At 48.7% G+C, this 20,010-nt stretch overlaps 1 protein-coding gene across 1 annotated transcript in view; it reads right to left on the reverse strand.

The window, feature by feature from the left end:
- Window positions 1–20,010, reverse strand: part of TMEM106C (transmembrane protein 106C) — a 73,100-nt gene that overhangs the window by 43,148 nt on the left and 9,942 nt on the right. Inside the window, exons 2-5 of the mRNA XM_075337154.1 lie at window positions 8,123–8,337; window positions 6,297–6,360; window positions 5,234–5,393; window positions 3,971–4,111 (exon numbers count right to left, since the gene is read on the reverse strand). Of these exons, the coding sequence (XP_075193269.1) occupies window positions 3,971–4,111; window positions 5,234–5,393; window positions 6,297–6,360; window positions 8,123–8,321 (564 nt within the window). The 5' untranslated portion in view covers window positions 8,322–8,337. The remainder of the gene's footprint in view (window positions 1–3,970; window positions 4,112–5,233; window positions 5,394–6,296; window positions 6,361–8,122; window positions 8,338–20,010) is intronic.

Here is a 20,010-nt window from a genome sequence, read left to right on the forward strand (position 1 = left end):
AGGGGGTGGGGCCTACTCTGAGAGCGGCAAATGAGGTAGCCAGGGGAGGGAATCCTTCCTCAGTGAGGAGTGTCCCTTCCCTATGCTGCACAGCCGCTGGGCGGAGCCACACTGTCCCTCTGCCTGACTGACATGCAGAGACAGTGGAAACCGAAACTAGGCCTCAGGCAAAGCCGGGGCCTAGAGTAAAACATGCGGCCGGCGTGCAGGCACCATCGGCGCGGTTCTCCAGTGAAAACTGGAGAACCGGCCGGAAACGTTAACACAAAACATAAAACACACTCCCCCAATAAAGAAATATACAGGACCCCTGGAAAGACCACTTCTGTGGTAATAACGTCTCATATACTTAGCTTGTGAGCCTGGGGGGTGATAGCTCCGTCCAGCAGGATCCTGCAAAAGGGCTGCGGATGGAGACCGGTCTCCTGCAAAGCAGTGAGAACCGTGTTGGCTCCCACTTCAAGCCAGAGCCCCAGCATGGGATAGTGAAGGAGCGTGGCATGAGAAGGCTCCAGCCTTGGAAAATCAACCTTAACAGCACCGCCGACACAGTGGGGTGAGAAGGGACATGCCGGGAGCCCCGGAGGACACACAAAGTTACTACACTCAAAACGTGTAGCTCCTCCCTCCTAGCATATACACCCCCTGCTAGCCAGTCCTAGCCAGTTCAATGCTTTGTGTTTCAGGAGGATCACACACACACATGCATTCTCTGATTTTGATTTTTCCTTCTGGATCAAAGATTTGGAAGAAAAGCGGGTCCAGCAGTAGCTATACACCCATGGTCTGGGTCTCCCATAGGAACGATGAAGAAATAAGCCTGTGCCTTGGCACCCTTGCTTTCTGCGGACGACATGCTGTTGTCTCCTCTTAGAGATATAGCCAAAAGCAAATAATGCTGCCGAATAGAGAAAATGTATACAAATATAATATAATATGACAACTGGTGTGGCTTACCAACCGCCCCAAGCGGTGGTGTGTCCACCAGATTCCCTGCCTGGGACTCCCAGAGCTGCAGAGCTCATTCTGAAATCCTCCACCGGCAGAAGTGACTGACTGGCAGGCCCGGGGGCGGGAGTACATGTACTAGGCCGCAAAAGCCGGGGACTAAAGTTAAAAGCGCGGCCGGCCAACAGGCGCGGTCGGCGCGGTAGTCCCGGCTCACAAACCACACAGCAGCCGCTGCGGCGTCTGTAACACAGGCGCTGCATGCACCGTCCCCAAGGGGACACAGAGTACCTCATGGATGCAGGGCTCTGTCCCTGATGATATCCAGCCTCCTGTCCGTCAGATTCCCCCAGGGGCTGCGGAGGGAGCCCGGTCCCAGTACCGGCGACCGGTTAGGATCCCACTTCTCCCAGAACTGCGGAGCCCGTTCTGAAAACCCCCACCGGCAGAAGTGATTATAACAATGGCTGCCAGCGTTCTGAGGGGAGGATGGAGCCGTGGGCGTGCCTAATAAAGTGCGGGAAACTGGTGCCCCACAGTGCTCAGTGAGGGGGGAGGAGGATACCAAAGTATGCTCCAGCCCTCACTGCCGACGTCCAGTCGGCCATCCCGCCCTTACCCCTGACTGGCAGGCCCGGGGGCGGGAGTATATGGTACTAGGCCGTAAAAGCCGGGGACTAAAGTTAAAAACGCGGCCGGCAAACAGGCGCGGTCGGCACGGTAGTCCCGGTCTCACAAACCACACAGGAGCCGCTGCGGCGTCTGTAACACAGGCGCTGCATGTACCGTCCCTAAGGGGACACAGAGTACCTTATGGATGCAGGGCCCTGTCCCTGATGATATCCAGTCTCCTGTCCGTCAGATTCCCCCAGGGGCTGCGGATGGAGCCCGGTCCCAGTGCCTGGATGACCGGTTAGGATCCCACTTCTCCCAGAGCCCCTAAGGGATGGGGAAGGAAAACGGCATGTGGGCTCCAGCCTCTGTACCCGCAATGGGTACCTCAACCTTAACAGCACCGCCGACTCAGTGGGGTGAGAAGGGAGCATGCCAGGGGCCCTGTGGGGGGCCCTCTTTTCTTCCATCCGATACAATCAGCAGCTGCTGCTGACTAAAATGTGGAGCTTGTGTGCATGTGTGCCTCCTTCAACACAAAGCATAAAACTGATGGGCCCGTGATGCACGGGAGGGTGTATAGGCAGAGGGGAGGGGTTACACTTTTTAAAGTGTAATACTTTGTGTGGCCTCCGGAGGCAGTAGCTATACACCCAATTGTCTGGGTCTCCCAATGGAGCGACAAAGAAAACTGCACTTTTTCTTTAACAGTAAAACATTTTCTGCCAGTTCAACTAAAGAAAAAAAAAAATGTACTTTCTATGTCATTGAAAGGATGGAGACTGGCAAAGGAAATTACTCCTTAGAGAAGCAGTGTGGATTATGCAGCTGGATATGATGCAAATTATTGGTATGAACTATAAGAACAAATATATATCTCCATATTATATATATTTATTTTTCAGTGTCTGTGTCTCTCTCCCAGTCTCTGTCTGTCTCTCTCTTTCCCCCACGTCTGTCTTTTTATCTGTCTCACCACCGACATCTTTCTTATACCAACAGTTCAACTTGTGTACCTGTACCACCACCACCACTTTATAATACTTACCTAACGGTCATGCTGTGGGCCTAAGGCTGGTTTCACACTACGTTTATTTAACATCCGTCCATAACGTTTTTTTAGCGGAAAAGCGGATCCAGTGCAAATGCGTTTTCATTTCAATGCATTTGCAATGGACTCGCGTTAACATGCGTTCACCTGCGTTTGCGTGCGTTATAGTGAGGATCCAGTGACTTGCAGTTTTTTAACATGTTTCAAAAACGCTACTTGCAGCGTTTTTGAGCTGCATCCAAATACTGCAAATCACCGGATCCTGACTAAACAGCACGCAAACGCAGGTGAACGCTGGCATGCTGATAGACAGGATCCTGCTTTTGTACTGAGCATGCCCAGAAAGTACTGAGCATGCCCAGAACCAGTCTCGCGTGATCTGTCTCTCTCTCCTCCTCCCTCCCTCACCCTCTCTATCTCTGTCTTTCCCCCTTCCTCCCCTCCCTCTCTCCCCCACCTGAGAGCTGCGGACACTCGTAACCAAGGTAAATATCGCGTAACCACTTATCTTAGTTACCCGATGTTTACATTGGTTACGCGTGCAGACAGCCCTGCTCCTAGCAGCTGCAGAAACTCGTAACCAAGATAAATATCGGGTATCCAAGGCCGATGTTTACCTTGGTTACCAGCGTCTGCAGCTGTCAGAAGCCGGCTCCCAGTCTAGTTCCCCTCACATGACTCCAATGCCCGCCCCTAAACATCCAGTGACAGGATCCTGCAAAATAACAGATGCGTTTGCATGCGTTTTTTGCTGTAAAAGCAGGATCCGCTTTTGCAGCAAAAAAACGTTCCTGACGCATGTTAAATAAACGTAGTGTGAAACCAGCCTAATGGGCGTCTCCGTTGTCCGGTGCTGCCTCTTTCGGCCATCTTTGTTTTCCTTCTCTAGCCACGGTGCATGACTGGTCCGACGTCATCCACACTTTCCGGCATTCAGGTCCTGAGCGAGCGCACTTTGATCTGCTCTGAGCAGGGTGCATCCGCACCAAAAACGCATGCAATGTTACTGTGGTTTTGGTGCGGATTTACCGCGTTTTTGCCTGCGGTTTTGTAACATTGTCAATGGCAAAATACAGTGGAAAAAAAATGCAGAAAAACGCAGAAAAGAAGTGACATGTTATTTCTTGTTGATGCAGAAATTCTGCTGCAAAACTTTTAAGGAAAAAAGATGCAGTGTACATTTTGGATTTCTCATAGACTTTGTTGGGGAAGGACTGCAGGAAGGTTATGAACAAAACCTGCACCAATTCTACAGCAAAGCCAGTAGCAAAACCTCAGCAAAAATGCAGTGTGCGCACAGGGCCTAAGATGGTAAACTGAACATTGTGATTAGAAAGTAGAATAATGCGGTAGTTGTACCAGTTTCTCGCTGAGCGGCTGGATGACAGACACATTGGTCTGCTGCTGCGTGCCGATAACCGTGTTCATGTACTGCACTTGGCTTATAAGGCTGTCTACGTTGATGGAATAGAAGTTGGAATTGGTTATCTGTAGGGTGCTCTGTAAAGAAGAGAGAAGACAACAATATATATCAGCCAAGCTTCAGCCCCACCCTACAGACATCACCTACCCTCCGCTGCAGCTTGGGACACACCAATTACAGTATTCTATAATATACTTTCTATACAGTGGTCACAGTCAGCATAAGGCTGCTTTCACACATCAGTTTTTCGCGTTGCAGAGAAAACGCAACCGTTTTGGGGTTTTTTGCTGCCGGTTGCGTTTTTTCCCCATAGACTTGCATTTGCACCGTATTGTGCAGCATGGCCTTGCGTTGCGTCCATTTTTTGCCGGATGCGGCATATTTAGCACATGCGGTAGCCGGATGGAACGTTGCCTGGCACGTTTTTTTGTGCGGCGAAAAAAAAACGCATCGCGCTTGATCCGGCACGATTTACAATGCAAGCCTATGAACGCCGGATGCGGCATCCTGCAGCAAAAACCACATCCGGCCGCCGGATGCGTTTTTTTTGCCCTGCGCATGCTCAGTATCAAGCCGCATCCATCAAAAAACGGACGGGTCGCATGGAAAAAATTTTTCGCCCAATCCGTTGCATAGGTTTTTGAGCCAGATTGAGCCGCACTGAAAAAAACGGATGTGTGAAAGCAGCCTAAGGCTATATGCCCACGGGACCTTGTTTCTGCGGATTTTGCCGCGGATTTTTCTGGATTTTCCAGATAAATCCGCAGGTTTTAGCATGTACAGACACTCCCCATGTTATCCTATGGGACATGGGGAGTACTGTGTCCACGCTGCGGAAAGTGCGGCTGCCGACCATGCTGCGGATGTAGGCATCCGCATGTATAATTGCATGTCAATTATTCATGTGGAATTACCTGCGGATGTCCCGGCCCTCCGCTATGGAGATAGAGGCCGGGACGTCCGCAGGTCAGCTGCATGTTTCCCACAGGTATTCCGCTGTAATCTAGCAGCTAAAAATAGCTGCGGACGCCGGCGGCCAGCTGCGGGACACATGCGCTCATACCAGCGCATACATCCGCAGGTACGAGCGCCCGTGGGCACATAGCCTAAGGCTTTGCATGCTTGGCTTTACTTTATTAAATCTGCTACATAAGTAAGGAGTTAAATGCACACACAAATCTGACCAGCAGAGTACATACCGTCATAGCAATGTTCACAATGTCATTTTCCTTATCAAACCACACTTGTACCATTCTGATGCCACCATCTTGGACAAGAACAGCGCGTGGAAATAGGAAAAACACCACCAAACCACAGATTAGGAGACACAGCAGAACGGAGAGGACCACATAAAGTTTCCTGTGAAAATTGAAAAATACATAAAGTATATTTGGGAAATTACAGAAAGTTTCATCACACAGTTAAAGGGAATCAGTCACCTAGCCTGAAAGTATCATACTGTGGAGACAGAGATCCTAATTCCAGCGATGTGTCAGTTACTTGGCTGCTTCATGTTGTTTTGGTAAAATCATTGTTTAAATCAGCAGTAGATTAACATTAGAGGACTGCTTGGTGTGCTGCCAAAAAATCTGGTAGCACATTACCCTTCAAAGGGGTTGGATGGGCTGAAATGAATAGTGACACTGTCTCAATTCCCCTATATCCCACAGCCAGGTGGGTGGTCATATGATCGTATGTATGCAATTCACATATTTGCGGTCATACATACAGTCACTTCTCCGCCCACTTGCACTTGGAATCCTGGGAAAATGGGACCGCGTGCACTTCACACACTGTCATGATTCCATAGTATGCAGTCACACAGAGCGACAGCAGACATAGTCCGGAAAAGCCCTTTAACCAACTAGGACAAAGCTGTGAAGCAGGTGAAGAATTTGGCAGCAAGGTTGATCTTGATGGACCTAGGTCTTTCTTCGGCCTATGTAACTCCTCTCCATATATGATAAATAATAGAGTTATGACATAACTAGGGAGTTGTCTGAGCTAATATTACGCAGGGTGGAGAAAGAATGGATGCAGTCAGCTGATGTTCACCTTTGCTCAGTCACCTCATATAGAGATAATCAGCCAGGTCAGATGACTACACATTGTACTATGCAGGAGTTATGTGTAACACACCCGACAACAGCTTCTTCCAACGAGTAATAAACCCTCAGCCCTATTTTACCCTCTCAAACTGAATGTTTAATTTAGGATTTCAGGTGGAAATACTGTATCCGTACTAAGAACACAAACACTTACGTTCTCTGCGGCTGTAGCCTTTGGTCGCTGTACGGTATTAGAGCAACCAACTCATTCACTTGCTCTGAAACAAAGCAGACGAACAGAATTTACAGTCAAAAAATGTAAAAATCAAGAAAAGAAAACAATAATTTTAATATTTATTCACTTATATAGCACCATTAATTCCATACTGCTTTACATACATTGGCAACACTGTCCCCATTGGGGCTCACAATCTAAATTCCCTATCACTAGGACTTTGGAGTGTGGGAGGAAACCCGAGAACCCGGAGGAAACCCACACAAACACGGGGGGAATATACAAACTTCTTGCAGATTGTGTCCTTGGTGGGATTTGAACCCAGGACCCCAGCACTGCAAGACTGCAGTGCTAACCACTGAGCCACCGTGCCGCCCAATGACCAAGAAACAAAAAGAGATAGAGAAACAATTCTTAAAAAGGGAATCTGTCAGCAGGGTTTTGTTATGTAATCCGAGAGCAGAATGATGTAGGGGCAGAGACTCCGACTCCAGAGATGTGTCTATGTGTCTCTGAATGCGATGTCTCTCTCAGTTACAATAAAATCAGTGCTTTATCAGCAGTAGATTGTCATTACAAGACTAGCTCTCTTAGTTCATGAACATGGAGGATTACATGACCAAGTGTAACCACACTCCCACCAATAATTTACAGCATCATGACTATACGTATTGTACACAAAAAGCTGCCAGTTAATGGTATGTGCATGCATTATAGATTATATATATATATATATATATATATATATATATTATATATATATATATATATACACACACACACGTACGTGTGTTGTATGTATACAGGGCAAGGTTATAGAAACCTCAGTATTCAAAAGAACTGCAGCAGAAAAAAACAAAACGATTTTATATCAGGGACTTCTGTAAGGAGGTTGTATGTTCTCCCTGGGTTTGTCTGGGTTTCTTCCAGGTTCTCCGTTTTCCTCCCACACTCCAAAGACTGATAGGGTTACATTGTGAGACCCAGTGATCACGTCTGTACAGCGCTATGGAGATAATAGTGCTATATAAAAGTGAGTAAAATACATAGATGCATTTTATCCTAACTGCAGCAAACAGTCCAGAAAGTGACAGCACTAGAATCAGGGTCTCGGTCCGTACATCATGCCGTTCTCAGATTACATAGTAAAATCCTGTTGACACATTCCCTATGTTAGGCATTAGAGATAATTGTAAATCCATGGCCTGCAATGATGTTCAAATACTCTAGCGAGACACACAAAATAATAAATATACAAATATTATTAATATTTCTTCATTTATATAGCGCTGTTAATTCCACAGCGCTTTACATACAATGGCAACACTGTCCCCATTGTGGCTCATAATCTAGAGTCCCTGTCTGTATGTCTTTGGAGTGTGGGAGGAAACCGGAGAACCCGGAGGAAACCCACGCAAACACGGGGAGTATATACAAGCTCCTTGCAGATGTTGTCCTTGGTGGGATTTGAACACAGGACCACAGCGCTGCAAGACTGCAGTGCTAACCACTGAGCCACCATGAAGTGCTAACCACTGAGCCACCACACAGTGCTAACCACTGAGCCACCCCAACGTTTACATTCAAAAATTGTGAATAGTATAAAGAAAAACCGTGTGTAAAAGTCTGAAAACACAATGAATGCTGCCTATTTGGCATTTCCACAATTGTAGACTATCTTTATACTGAGTAAATGGATGTAATCTCAATCATTCCATTCTGACTACAAAGGACTTTCATTATAAGATCTAAACTGTGGGACTTAACAACTGAACGCCACATTTTGGAGAAAGATTAGGAGTCACCTGTTGGGATACAGCCAGTGCCCTGGCACGATGGGCAGGTGATGCTGTCACGTCCCGTAAACTCAACATAGGGAAACTGAGCGATATCTTCTTCTCTGTCCTTTCCATCCAGCAAATCGTCATCATCCTCAACATGCGAGTTGCTAGCCTGCTTCGAGGAGGTCACATGGCTGGCATAGGCAGACACAATAGAGCCCATATTCTGTGTTCAGCATCTATTCGAAAAAATAGAGAGTGTTAATAGAGGCTCTCAAAAGCGACCAGAATAGTCCAGCACAAGAAATGACAAGCGAATACTTGATATGAAGAGGTTAAACTGCAGAATGAACAGAAAGAATGAGATCACAGCTGTGTGCACAGTCAGCACATCTGAAACAATGGAGCAACACATTGAGGGGACCGGCTGCTCTGCTCACACCACCCGTCATCACGGAGGAGCAGAGAGATGTGGCCAATGAGGGAAAAAATAAAATTATATCTGTACACCATGAACAACTTTTCAAACCATTTAAATGGACCAGATATGGGCAAAGTACAGCGGCGTTTAGAAACCAGTAAGGCACTGGTCACACTGGTGTCCTGGCTCTAGTAATCTGAAGAGGCGTCAGGATGCCAAGAAATAGAAAGGAGGTTCACAGGGCTCCAGTTTTGTTTTGCTTCAGAAGGTCGTATTTCATGGGCAATAAGTGGACGGTAAAGCCCGAATTTAATGTGTGGGTCTTCTGACCCAAACGTTTTTACATATCCCCACAATTCATCCTTTTTATGTGTAAGATTTGCCTTCCTGCATGTGGAGGATACAGGCAATCATGGGTTAAAGCAAAAGTTTTACACAGAAAGAAGAAGCTTCAACTATTACATAATGAGAACTGACAGCTCAGCGTCAATAAGGTGGTGGTCAGCTATTCTAAAGGCCACGTCTCACTAAGCAACATCGCTAGCAACATCGCTGCTGAGGCACGACTTTTGTGATGTTGCTAGCGATGTTGCTGTGTGTGACATCCAGCAACAACCTGGCCCCTGCTGTGAGGTCGCTGGTTGTTGCTGAATGTCCTGGGCCATTTTTTAGTTGTTGCTGTCCCGCTGTGAAGCACAGATCGCTGTGTGTGACAGCGACAAAGCAACAAGTAAATGTGCAGGCAGCAGGAGCCGGCTTCTGCGGACACTGGTAACCACGGTAAACATCGGGTAACCAAGAAGCCCTTTCCTTGGTTACCCGATATTTACCTTCGTTACCAGCGTCCACCGCTGTCAAAGCCAGCTCCTGCTCCCTGCACACATAGCCAGAGTACACATCGGGTAATTAACCCAATGTGTACTGTGACTAGGAGTGCAGGGAGCCAGCGCTAAGCGGTGTGCGCTGGTAACCAAGGTAAATATCGGGTTGGTTACCCAATACTTATGTTAGTTACCAAGCGCAGCATGGCTTCCACGCGTCGCTGCTGGCTGGGGGCTGATCACTGGTTGCTGGTGAGATCAGCCTGTGCGACAGCTCACCAGCAACCCGTGTAGCGACGCTCCAGCGATCCCTGCCAGGTCAGGTTACTGGTGGGATCGCTGGAGCGTCACTTAAGGTACCATCACACATAACGAGATTGCTAGCGAGATCGCTGTTGAGTCACGGTTTCTGTGACGCAGTAGCGATCCCGTTAGCGATCCCGTTATGTGTGACACCTACCAGTGATCAGGCCCCTGCTGTGAGATCGCCGGTCGTTGCAAAATGGTCCAGGCCATTTTCTTCAAAGGCGGGCAGGACACATCGCTGTGTTTGACACTGTGTGACAGGGTCACAGTGACTGCTGAGATCGTTATACAGGTCGCTACTGCGACCTGTATTGTTCCTGCATCGCTGGTAAGATCTGACTGTGTGACATCTCACCTGCGACCTCCCAGCAACTTACCAGCGATCCCTATCAGGTCGCATCGTTTTCGGGATCGCTGGTAAGTTGTTGTGTGTGACTGGGCCTTTAGTGTGACGGTACCTTTAATTTTGCTACACATATTGTTCCTTTGTTTATGGAGTCAAGGGACAAAGGCCATTGTTTCATGCCGGACTGTCCAATGCCCTTTTTGTATGCTAAATTTTGGCATTGCTGCTGATTGAGGGTTGCATCAGCCCCTTGTGGTTTACTAGTCTGCATCATCTGGGAGGCCAATTGAACTATCAAACAATGAGAGAACAGCCATAATTATATTACCCCATTCCTGTGGGACACAATGCCCTTAAATGGGAGCTAAGAGATAAAAAAAGGGGCCTGCTCCTGTCATCGGTGATTTTACAGGATTTCGGCCTAGGTGCCAGCTAGTGGATTATAGAACTGCTCATCTGCAAAACACAGAGCACAAATTCATTTTGAGAATCCAGGTTGGGACAATTCGGATACCCTGCCACATACCTCGCTGTTCTTGGTCAGCTGCCTAAGGGTAAGTTCACACAGTGCGTTTTTCGCAGCGTTTTTTCGGGTGCGTTTTTGGCCTCAAAACTGCATGACTTTGCTTCCCCAGCAAAGTCTATGAGTTTTCATTTTTGCTGTCCGCACACAACTTTTTTTTTAAGCTTGAAAAAAAAAAAAAAAATGGACATGTCAATTCTTTCCTGCGTTTTTCTTCCATGCAATGCATTGGAAAACCGCAGAGATCAAAAACGCAGCAAAACGCAGCCAAAAACGCACCAAATCGCGGTAAAAACGCATGCATTTTTTGCCGCGGGTGCGTTTTTAGCGGCAAAAAACGCACAAAAACGCAGCGTCAAAAAAACGCAGTGTATGAACTTAGCCTAAGCTTGCTGCCATCTCCTCAGTTTGTCACAGCCAAAGGCTAAGTTCACACACTGCGTTTTTTTTGACGCTGCGTTTTTGTGAGTTTTTGGCCGCTAAAAACGCACAAAAACGCACCCGTGTCGAAAAAACGCGTCAAAAAACGCTAGCGTTTACCGCGATTTGGTGCGGTTTTGGCTGCGTTTTTGATCTCTGCGTTTTGCTGCGTTTTTCCAATGCATTGCATGGGGGGAAAACGCAGAAAAACGCAGCAAAGAATTGACATGTCCATTTTTTTTCAAGCTCAAAAACGCAGCTTAAAAAAAAAGTTGTGTGCGGACAGCAAAAATGAAAACTCAGACTTTGCTGGGGAAGCAAAGTCATGCAGTTTTGAGGCCAAAAACTCACCCGAAAAACGCGCAAAAACGCTGCGAAAAACGCACTGCGAGCACATAGCCTAAATGTTGCTGACTGGGGTAGATGGCCCTGGATAGCTGGAGGTTCTAATCCCTGGTGGGCCAGCGGAAGGGTCAGGCTCTCCACAAAGAAGGGAATTTTGTTTACTTACCGTAAATTCCTTTTCTTCTAGCTCCAATTGGGAGACCCAGACAGTGACAGTGGGTGTATAGCTACTGCCTCTGGAGGCCGCACAAAGAACTACACTTAAAAGTGTAAGGCCCCTCCCCTTCTGGCTATACACCCTCCCGTAGGAGTACGGATTCCTCAGTTTTAGTACCAAAGCAAGAAGGAGGAAAGCCAATAACAGTTTCAACAACAAATTCAATCCGATAACAAGATCGGAGAACTTAAGAAACAACATGAACAACATGTGCACCCGAAAAACGAAACCCTAAGAACAAATAGGGCGGGTGCTGGGTCTCCCAATTGGAGCTAGAAGAAAAGGAATTTACGGTAAGTAAACAAAATTCCCTTCTTCTTTTTCGCTCCTAATTGGGAGACCCAGACAGTGGGACGTCCAAAAGCAGTCCCTGGGTGGGTAAAAAGATACCACATGAACGGGCTGTCAGACAGCCTCTTCCGACAGGTGGGCCACCGCCGCCTGAAGGACCTGTCTACCTAGGCTGGCATCTGCCGAAGCGTAGGTATGCACTTGATAGTGTTTGGTAAACGTGTGCAGACTCGACCAGGTAGCCGCCTGGCACACTTGCTGAGCCGTAGCCTGATGCCGCAATGCCCAGGACGCACCCACGGCTCTGGTAGAATGGGCCTTCAGTCCAGATGGAATCGGAAGCCCAGCAGAACGGTATGTGTGAAGAATTGGTTCCTTGATCCACCGCGCCAGGGTGGATTTGGAAGCTTGCGATCCCTTATGCTGACCAGCGACTAGGACAAAGAGCGCATCAGAACGGCGTAGAGACGCCGTGCGAGAAATGTAAATCCTGAGTGCTCTCACCAGGTCCAACAGATGTAAACCCTTTTCAAATTGGTGAACTGGATGCGGACACAAAGATGGCAAAGTGATATCCTGATTGAGATGAAAGGAAGAAACCACCTTGGGAGAAAACTCTGGAATTGGACGCAGTACTACCTTGTCTTGGTGAAACACCAGGAAGGGAGATTTGCAAGATAACGCCGCTAGTTCGGACACTCTTCGAAGAGACGTGACCGCCACAAGAAAAACTACCTTTTGTGAAAGCCGAGAAAGGGAAACCTCTTTCAAAGGCTCGAAAGGCGGCTTCTGGAGAGCAATGAGAACCTTGTTCAGATCCCAGGGTTCCAATGGCCGTCTGTAAGGAGGAACGATATGACAAACTCCTTGGAGAAACGTGCGTACTTTAGAAAGCCGTGCCAAGCGCTTCTGAAAGAATACGGATAGCGCGGAGACTTGACCCTTAAGAGAGCTAAGCGACAAACCTTTTTCCAACCCAGACTGCAGGAAGGAAAGAAAAATTGGCAATGCAAATGGCCAGGGAGAAAACCCTTGAGCCAAGCACCACGCTAAGAATATCTTCCACGTCCTGTGATAGATCTTAGCTGAGGATGGTTTTCTAGCCTGTCTCATTGTGGCAACAACTTCATGAGATAAACCTGAGGCCGCTAGGATCCAGGACTCAATGGCCACACAGTCAGGTTCAGGGCCGCAGAATTCAGATGGAAAAACGGCCCTTGAGACAGCAAATCTGGACGGTCTGGTAGTGTCCACGGTTGGCCTACCGTGAGATGCCACAGATCCGGGTACCACGACCTTCTTGGCCAATCTGGAGCGACGAGTATGGCTCGATGGCAGTCGGACCTGATTTTCCGGAGAACTCTGGGTAACAATGCTAGAGGTGGGAACACATAGGGGAGTCGGAATTGCGACCAATCCTGAACCAAGGCGTCTGCCGCCAGTGCTCGGTGATCGTGAGACCGTGCCATGAAAACTGGGACCTTGTTGTTGTGCCGTGACGCCATCAGATCGACGTCCGGCGTCCCCCAGCGGCAACAGATCTGCTGAAACACGTCCGGGTGAAGGGACCATTCTCCTGCGTCCATGCCCTGGCGACTGAGAAAGTCTGCTTCCCAGTTTTCCACGCCTGGGATGTGAACTGCGGATATGGTGGACGCTCTGCTTTCCACCCACGTCAAAATCCGCTGGACTTCTTGAAAAGCTTGGCGACTGCGTGTTCCCCCTTGGTGGTTGATGTACGCCACCGCCGTGGAATTGTCCGACTGAATCCGAATCTGCTTGCCTTCCAGCCATTGTTGGAAGGCTCGCAGGGCAAGATAAATTGCTCTGATTTCCAGAACATTGATCTGCAGGGTGGACTCTTCCTGAGTCCACGTCCCCTGAGCCCTGTGGTGGAGAAACACCGCTCCCCACCCTGATAGGCTCGCATCCGTCGTGACCACTGCCCAGGACGGGGGAAGGAACGACTTTCCCTGTGACAATGAGGTGGGGAGAAGCCACCAACGCAGAGAGTCCTTGGCAGTCTGAGAGAGGGAGACAGTCCTGTCGAGGGACGTCGATTTCCCATCCCATTGGCGTAGAATGTCCCATTGTAGAGGGCGCAGATGAAACTGCGCGAACGGGACTGCCTCCATTGCTGCTACCATCTTTCCTAGGAAATGCATGAGGCGCCTCAGTGAGTGCGACTGGCTCTGAAGGAGAGATTGCACTCCAGTCCGTAGCGAGCACTGCTTGTCCAGTGGAAGCTTCACTATCGCTGAGAGAGTATGAAACTCCATGCCAAGATAAGTCAGAGATTGGGTCGGGGTTAGATGAGACTTTGGAAAGTTGATAATCCACCCGAAACTCTGGAGAGTGTCTAGTGCCACCTTCAGACTGTGCTGGCATGCCTCTTGAGAGGGTGCCTTTATAAGCAGGTCGTCTAGATACGGGATGACCGAGTGACCCTGCGAGTGCAGAACAGCTACTACTGCTGCCATGACTTTGGTGAAGACCCGGGGGGCTGTTGCCAGACCGAAAGGTAACGCTACGAACTGCAGGTGTTCGTCGTGTATGACGAAGCGTAGGAAACGCTGATGCTCTGGTGCAATCGGCACGTGGAGATACGCATCTTTGATATCTATTGATGCTAGAAAATCTCCTTGAGACATTGAGGCTATGACGGAGCGTAGGGATTCCATCCGGAACCTCCTGACTTTTACGTGTCTGTTGAGCAACTTTAGATCCAGGACGGGTCGATACGATCCGTCCTTTTTTGGGACCACAAACAGATTGGAGTAAAAACCGTGACCTTGTTCCTGAAGAGGGACGGAGGTCACCACTCCTTCCGCCTTTAGAGCGGCCACCGCCTGCAACAGAGCATCGGCTCGGTCTGGTGGTGGAGAAGTTCTGAAGAAACGAGTTGGCGGACGAGAACTGAACTCTATCCTGTACCCGTGAGACAGAATATCCCTCACCCAACGGTCTTTGACGCGTGACAGCCAAATGTCGCCAAAGTGGGAAAGCCTCCCACCGACCGCGGGTGTGGGAATCGGAGACTGCAAGTCAGGAGGACGCCGTCTTGGCAACGGTTCCTCCGGCTGTCCTTTTTGGGCGTGACTGAGACCTCCAAGAATCTGAGCGTCTCTGGTCTTTTTGAGTCTTTTTTGACGAGGCGAATTGGGACCTGCCCGGTCCTCGAAAGGACCGATAACCAGACTGACCCTTCCTCTGTTGGGGTTTGTTTTGTCTGTGTTGCGGTAAGGATGAGTCCTTACCCTTGGAGTGTTTGATGATTTCATCCAAACGCTCTCCAAACAATCGGTCACGAGAAAAAGGCAAATTGGTTAAGCACTTCTTGGAATGAGAATCTGCTTTCCAATGTCTCAACCACAGGTCCCTACGCAAAACAACGGAGTTGGCTGACGCCACTGCCGTGCGGCTTGTAGCGTCAAGAACAGCATTAATCGCGTACGACGCGAATGCCGCCATTTGCGAGGTCAATGGTGCTACCTGCGGGGCAAATGCACGTGTGACTGAGTCGACTTGCGCAAGCCCGGCTGAGATAGCTTGGAGTGCCCATACGGCCGCAAAAGATGGCGCTAATGACGCTCCAATCGCTTCATAGATGGATTTCAGCCAGAGCTCCATCTGCCTGTCAGTGGCATCTTTAAGTGCCGCTCCATCTTCAACTGCAACCAAGGATCTAGCTGCAAGCCTGGAAATTGGAGGATCCACTTTTGGACACTGGGTCCAACCCTTGACCACCTCAGGGGGAAAAGGATAGCGTGTATCTTTAAGCCGTTTAGAAAAACGCCTTTCAGGATAAGCGTGGGGTTTCTGGATTGCGTCCCTAAAGTCAGCGTGGTCCAGAAAAGTGCTTAATGTACGCTTAGGGTATCTGAAATGGATTCTCTCGTGCTGCGAAGCTGACTCCTCTACAAGAGGAGCTGGTGGGGAAATATTTAACATCTTATTGATGTTAAATATAAGATCATTAACTATGGCGTCACCATCTGGTGTATCTAGATTGAGAGCGGTCCCAGGATCAGAATCCTGATCAGTTACATCCGCCTCATCACCCATAGATTCATCTCGCTGGGATCCTGACCATTGAGATGAATGTGAAGGCCCGTCATAGCGAGCCCGCTTAGGCTGCCCGGGGCCATCGTCCGAGTCAGAGTCTTCACCCTGAGGTGTATGTGCCCGTCCCGGAGCTTGGAGGTAACTCAGCTGAGGGGGACCAGGGGGCAATGATTGCACAGTGTCCGTGGCCTGAAGTACAGGCCTAGCTCGCAATGTGTCAAGAATTTGTGACATAGTGAGAGACATTCTGTCAGCAAAAGCTGCAAACTCAGTTCCTGTCACCTGGACAGCATTCACAGGTGGTACACCCTGGGTCACGTCCAGCAGAGGTCCCGACTGTGCAAGCGCCGCAGGGGCCGAGCACTGCACACAATGGGGGTCCGTGGAGCCTGCCGGTAGAAAAGTCCCACATGCGGTGCAGGAAGCATATAATGTCTGTGCCTTGGCACCCTTGCGTTTTACGGACGACATGCTGCTGGCTCTCTGCAATGTGAGAGAGTCTATAGCCAAAGGGCGACCAGCGCTATGCAATACAAAGTATTTGTAGAAACAAAATACTAAGAATACTACTGGCACAAGAGGGGGTGAGCCCTGAGGGCTGCTTACCGCCCGCTGAATAGCGGGTAAGAGGCGCAGAATTCCTTGTCTGGGTCTCCCCGGCTCCCCTCTGCAGCTCAGCGTGTCAGCAGGAATGGCTGCCGGCGTCTGTGGAGAGGGGCGGTCCGTGGGAGTTCCTAAACAAAAGTGCGGGAAACAGTGTCCCCTCTGTGCCGATTGTGAGGGCTGGAGTATGTAAAAACGACTCCAGCCCTCGGCGCTGATGCACTGACCAGCGTCCCGCCCCTCTCCTGACTGGCAGGTCTGGGGGCGGGAACGAACGGAAGCAGGCCGCAAAAGCCGGGGACTCGAGTTATCAGCGCGGCCGCCGTAAAAGCGCGGCCCGCGCTGAAGTCCCCGGCGCACCACAAGTGCCAGCCGCGCCGCAGTCCCAGCGGCCGGCGCGACCGATTCCCAGAAGTGTGCCTGCTTCAGCGAAGCTGAATGAGGCCATGGCACAAGCGCCGCAGCGCTGATGTCCCCGGCGCACTACAACACCCAGCATGCTGCGGTGTGAGCGCCAAATGCACGGGGACACAGAGTACCTTGAGGAAGCAGGGCCATGTCCCTGATGTACTCCGCTCCATCCAGCATCTTCTCCAGGGGCTGTAGATGGAGCACGGTCTCAGTGCCTGGAGACCAGTAAATCCCACTTCACCCAGAGCCCTGTAAAAAGGGATGGGGAAGGAATCAGCATGTGGGCTCCTGCCGCCGTACCCGCAATGGGTACCTCAACCTTACAAACACCTCCGACATACAGTGGGGTGAGAAGGGAGCATGCTGGGAGCCCTGTATGGGCCCTCTTTTCTTCCATCCGACATAGTCAGCAGCTGCTGCTGACTAAAAACAATGGAGCTATGCGTGCGTGTCTGACCTCCTGCGCACAAAGCTAAAAACTGAGGAATCCGTACTCCTACGGGAGGGTGTATAGCCAGAAGGGGAGGGGCCTTACACTTTTAAGTGTAGTTCTTTGTGCGGCCTCCAGAGGCAGTAGCTATACACCCACTGTCACTGTCTGGGTCTCCCAATTAGGAGCGAAAAAGAAAACTAATTTTTAGTATAAGGCCGGTTCCTCACACCTGACAATGTAGATTTGAGAACGTACACCCCACAAGTTTCCTGGCCCAAACCTAACCACCACATAGGCAATGAGCGTTCATATGAATGTTCAGGTTAGGAGACCCATGGCCAACAACGACCCATACTCCAGACTCAAAAGTAATCAATATCAATGAAATATGCCAGGAGTCACTTTATTGGAGTTCAAGGATGTGGATTGGACTCTCCCAATAATCAGCAATCACCCCTGCAATGGCCAGTGAGAAGCCTTCCAAGTACAAAAGTCAACACGGAGATGTGAATCTTGTTGCTGTATGTTATAAATCTCTCCCTACAGACTCCCTATTTCGAATATCACCCTCTTAGCCAAATCAGCTTTCTTGACATCTTTAAAGAGAACCTCAATCTCAATCTGCACATGCGCCACCACTTTCATGGAACTCCTAAAAACCTCAGTGTGCGCACAGCATTTTGGATTTCTCATAGACTTTGCTGGGGAAGGACTGCAAGAAGCTTATGAATAAAAACCGCACCAATTCTGCAGCAAAAAAAACACAGCAAATCCGCAGCAAAAAACACAGTGTACGCACAGGGCCTAAAAGGGTTGTTCCCATCTCCAAGATGTTATATCAGTATGTAGTAGATGTAATGATATTAACATATACCTCCAATTAGAAATGTAGTATAGTTTTCCTGACTAGCTATGTCTCTTACATCATGTTCAGGGCAGTGCAGGACTTCAGGTATTATTATAATTACACCTACTACCTTGATTTTCCAAAAATAAGCCCTCCCCCCAAAAAAAGCCCTAGCAGGGATCTTCAGCATTTTCGGCGCAAGGCTTAAATAGAAGCCCTACCCCGAAAATAAGCCCCAGTCGCTGATCAATAATGAAGTCTTCATGAAGCTAAAAAAGTTAAAGATACTCCAGGACACTTCATTATAGAAAGCGGGCATCCTGTAATCCTTCTCACCAGACGCAAGGGCAGAAGACCTCCACTGATCGCACCCCCGCACACATCTGATCTCACACATACACAAACCGATCACACACACAAAAATCCAATCTAACAACCGACACATCCGATCTCACACACAATCAGATTGTACATACATCGCATTACACACATACTCACCACATCCAGCGACACCGATTTCTTCTGGCTGGCAGAATCCTGGGAGGCTGTGCAGTGGAGCGCAAGGAACTGTCGCAATGCTAGCTTAGGCTATGTGCGCACAGTGCGTTTTTCGCGGCGTTTTTGCGCGTTTTTCGGGTGCGTTTTTGGCCTCAAAACTGCAGGACTTTGCTTCCCCAGCAAAGTCTGAGTTTTCATTTTTGCTGTCCGCACACATCTGTTTTTTTTACCTGCGTTTTTCAGTAAAAAAAAAAAAAATGGACATGTCATTTCTTTCCTGCGTTTTTCTGCGTTTTCCCCCCATGCAATGCATTGGAAAAACGCAGCAAAACGCAGAGATCAAAAACGCAGCCAAAAACGCACCAAATCGCGGCAAAAACGCATGCGTTTTTTGATGCGTTTTTTCGACGCAGGTGCGTTTTTGTGCGTTTTTAGCGGCCAAAACGCAGCGTCAAAAAGAAGCAGTGTGCAAACCTAGCCTTACAGGATCTGTGGGCCAGACACGTGACTTCCTCCCATCATTCCCTGCAGCCAGAAGTATTCTGCAACGCTGGATGTAGTGTGTGTGTGTGTGTGTGTAATTATATATATATATATATATATATATATATATATAACACATACGTACACGCACACACACGCACACACACACACACACACACAAACACACTATGCTTTATCAATCCCGTGGGAAATTATGGTATCACAGCAGCACAACTTAAATCATAACATGAGTTACATAATTGACAAGACAGTAGAGTTGACAGAAAAACATTATACATTGGATAAGGTCATCCACAGCGGGTGAACTGAAAGTAGAAAATATACATACCGTATATGTGTCAGCCAGCCAGCCGGGGAGAACGGCGCGCAGCACCCACCGGAGATCACAGGGATGACCTGGGAGCCACGCAGGGTCTGGTAAGTATGAGTCTCCTGGGAAGTGGGGTGTCTGCTTTTTTGGGGGAGGTAAACTTCCCCCCAACCGTTTCTCCAAACATAAGACCTCCTCCAAAAATAAGCCCTAGTGATTTTTTGGGGGGCAAAAAAGTATAAGACAGTGTCTTATTTTTGGAAAAACACGGTACATATTGGGATAGGATCTTGGAGATGGGAATACCCTATTAAATTTAAAGTAATAAGAAGATGCAGACACCAGAGGGGCAGAGATGAAGACCCTACCCACAGTATAGTCGCAAAGTCCTGCCCCGATGCAAAAAAAAAAAAAAAAAAGTTAAAAAAAATAAATAATAATAAATAATAATAATAATTCTAATGTAAATTAAACAACCAAGCTGCGGATTTGTACACTGAAGATACCCTGATGACAGGTTTTGTTTTTTTTTTTAAGACCACCCTATAAAA

The sequence above is a fragment of the Anomaloglossus baeobatrachus genome, chromosome 2 (assembly GCF_048569485.1).
Source record: "Anomaloglossus baeobatrachus isolate aAnoBae1 chromosome 2, aAnoBae1.hap1, whole genome shotgun sequence".
NCBI lineage: Eukaryota > Metazoa > Chordata > Amphibia > Anura > Aromobatidae > Anomaloglossus > Anomaloglossus baeobatrachus.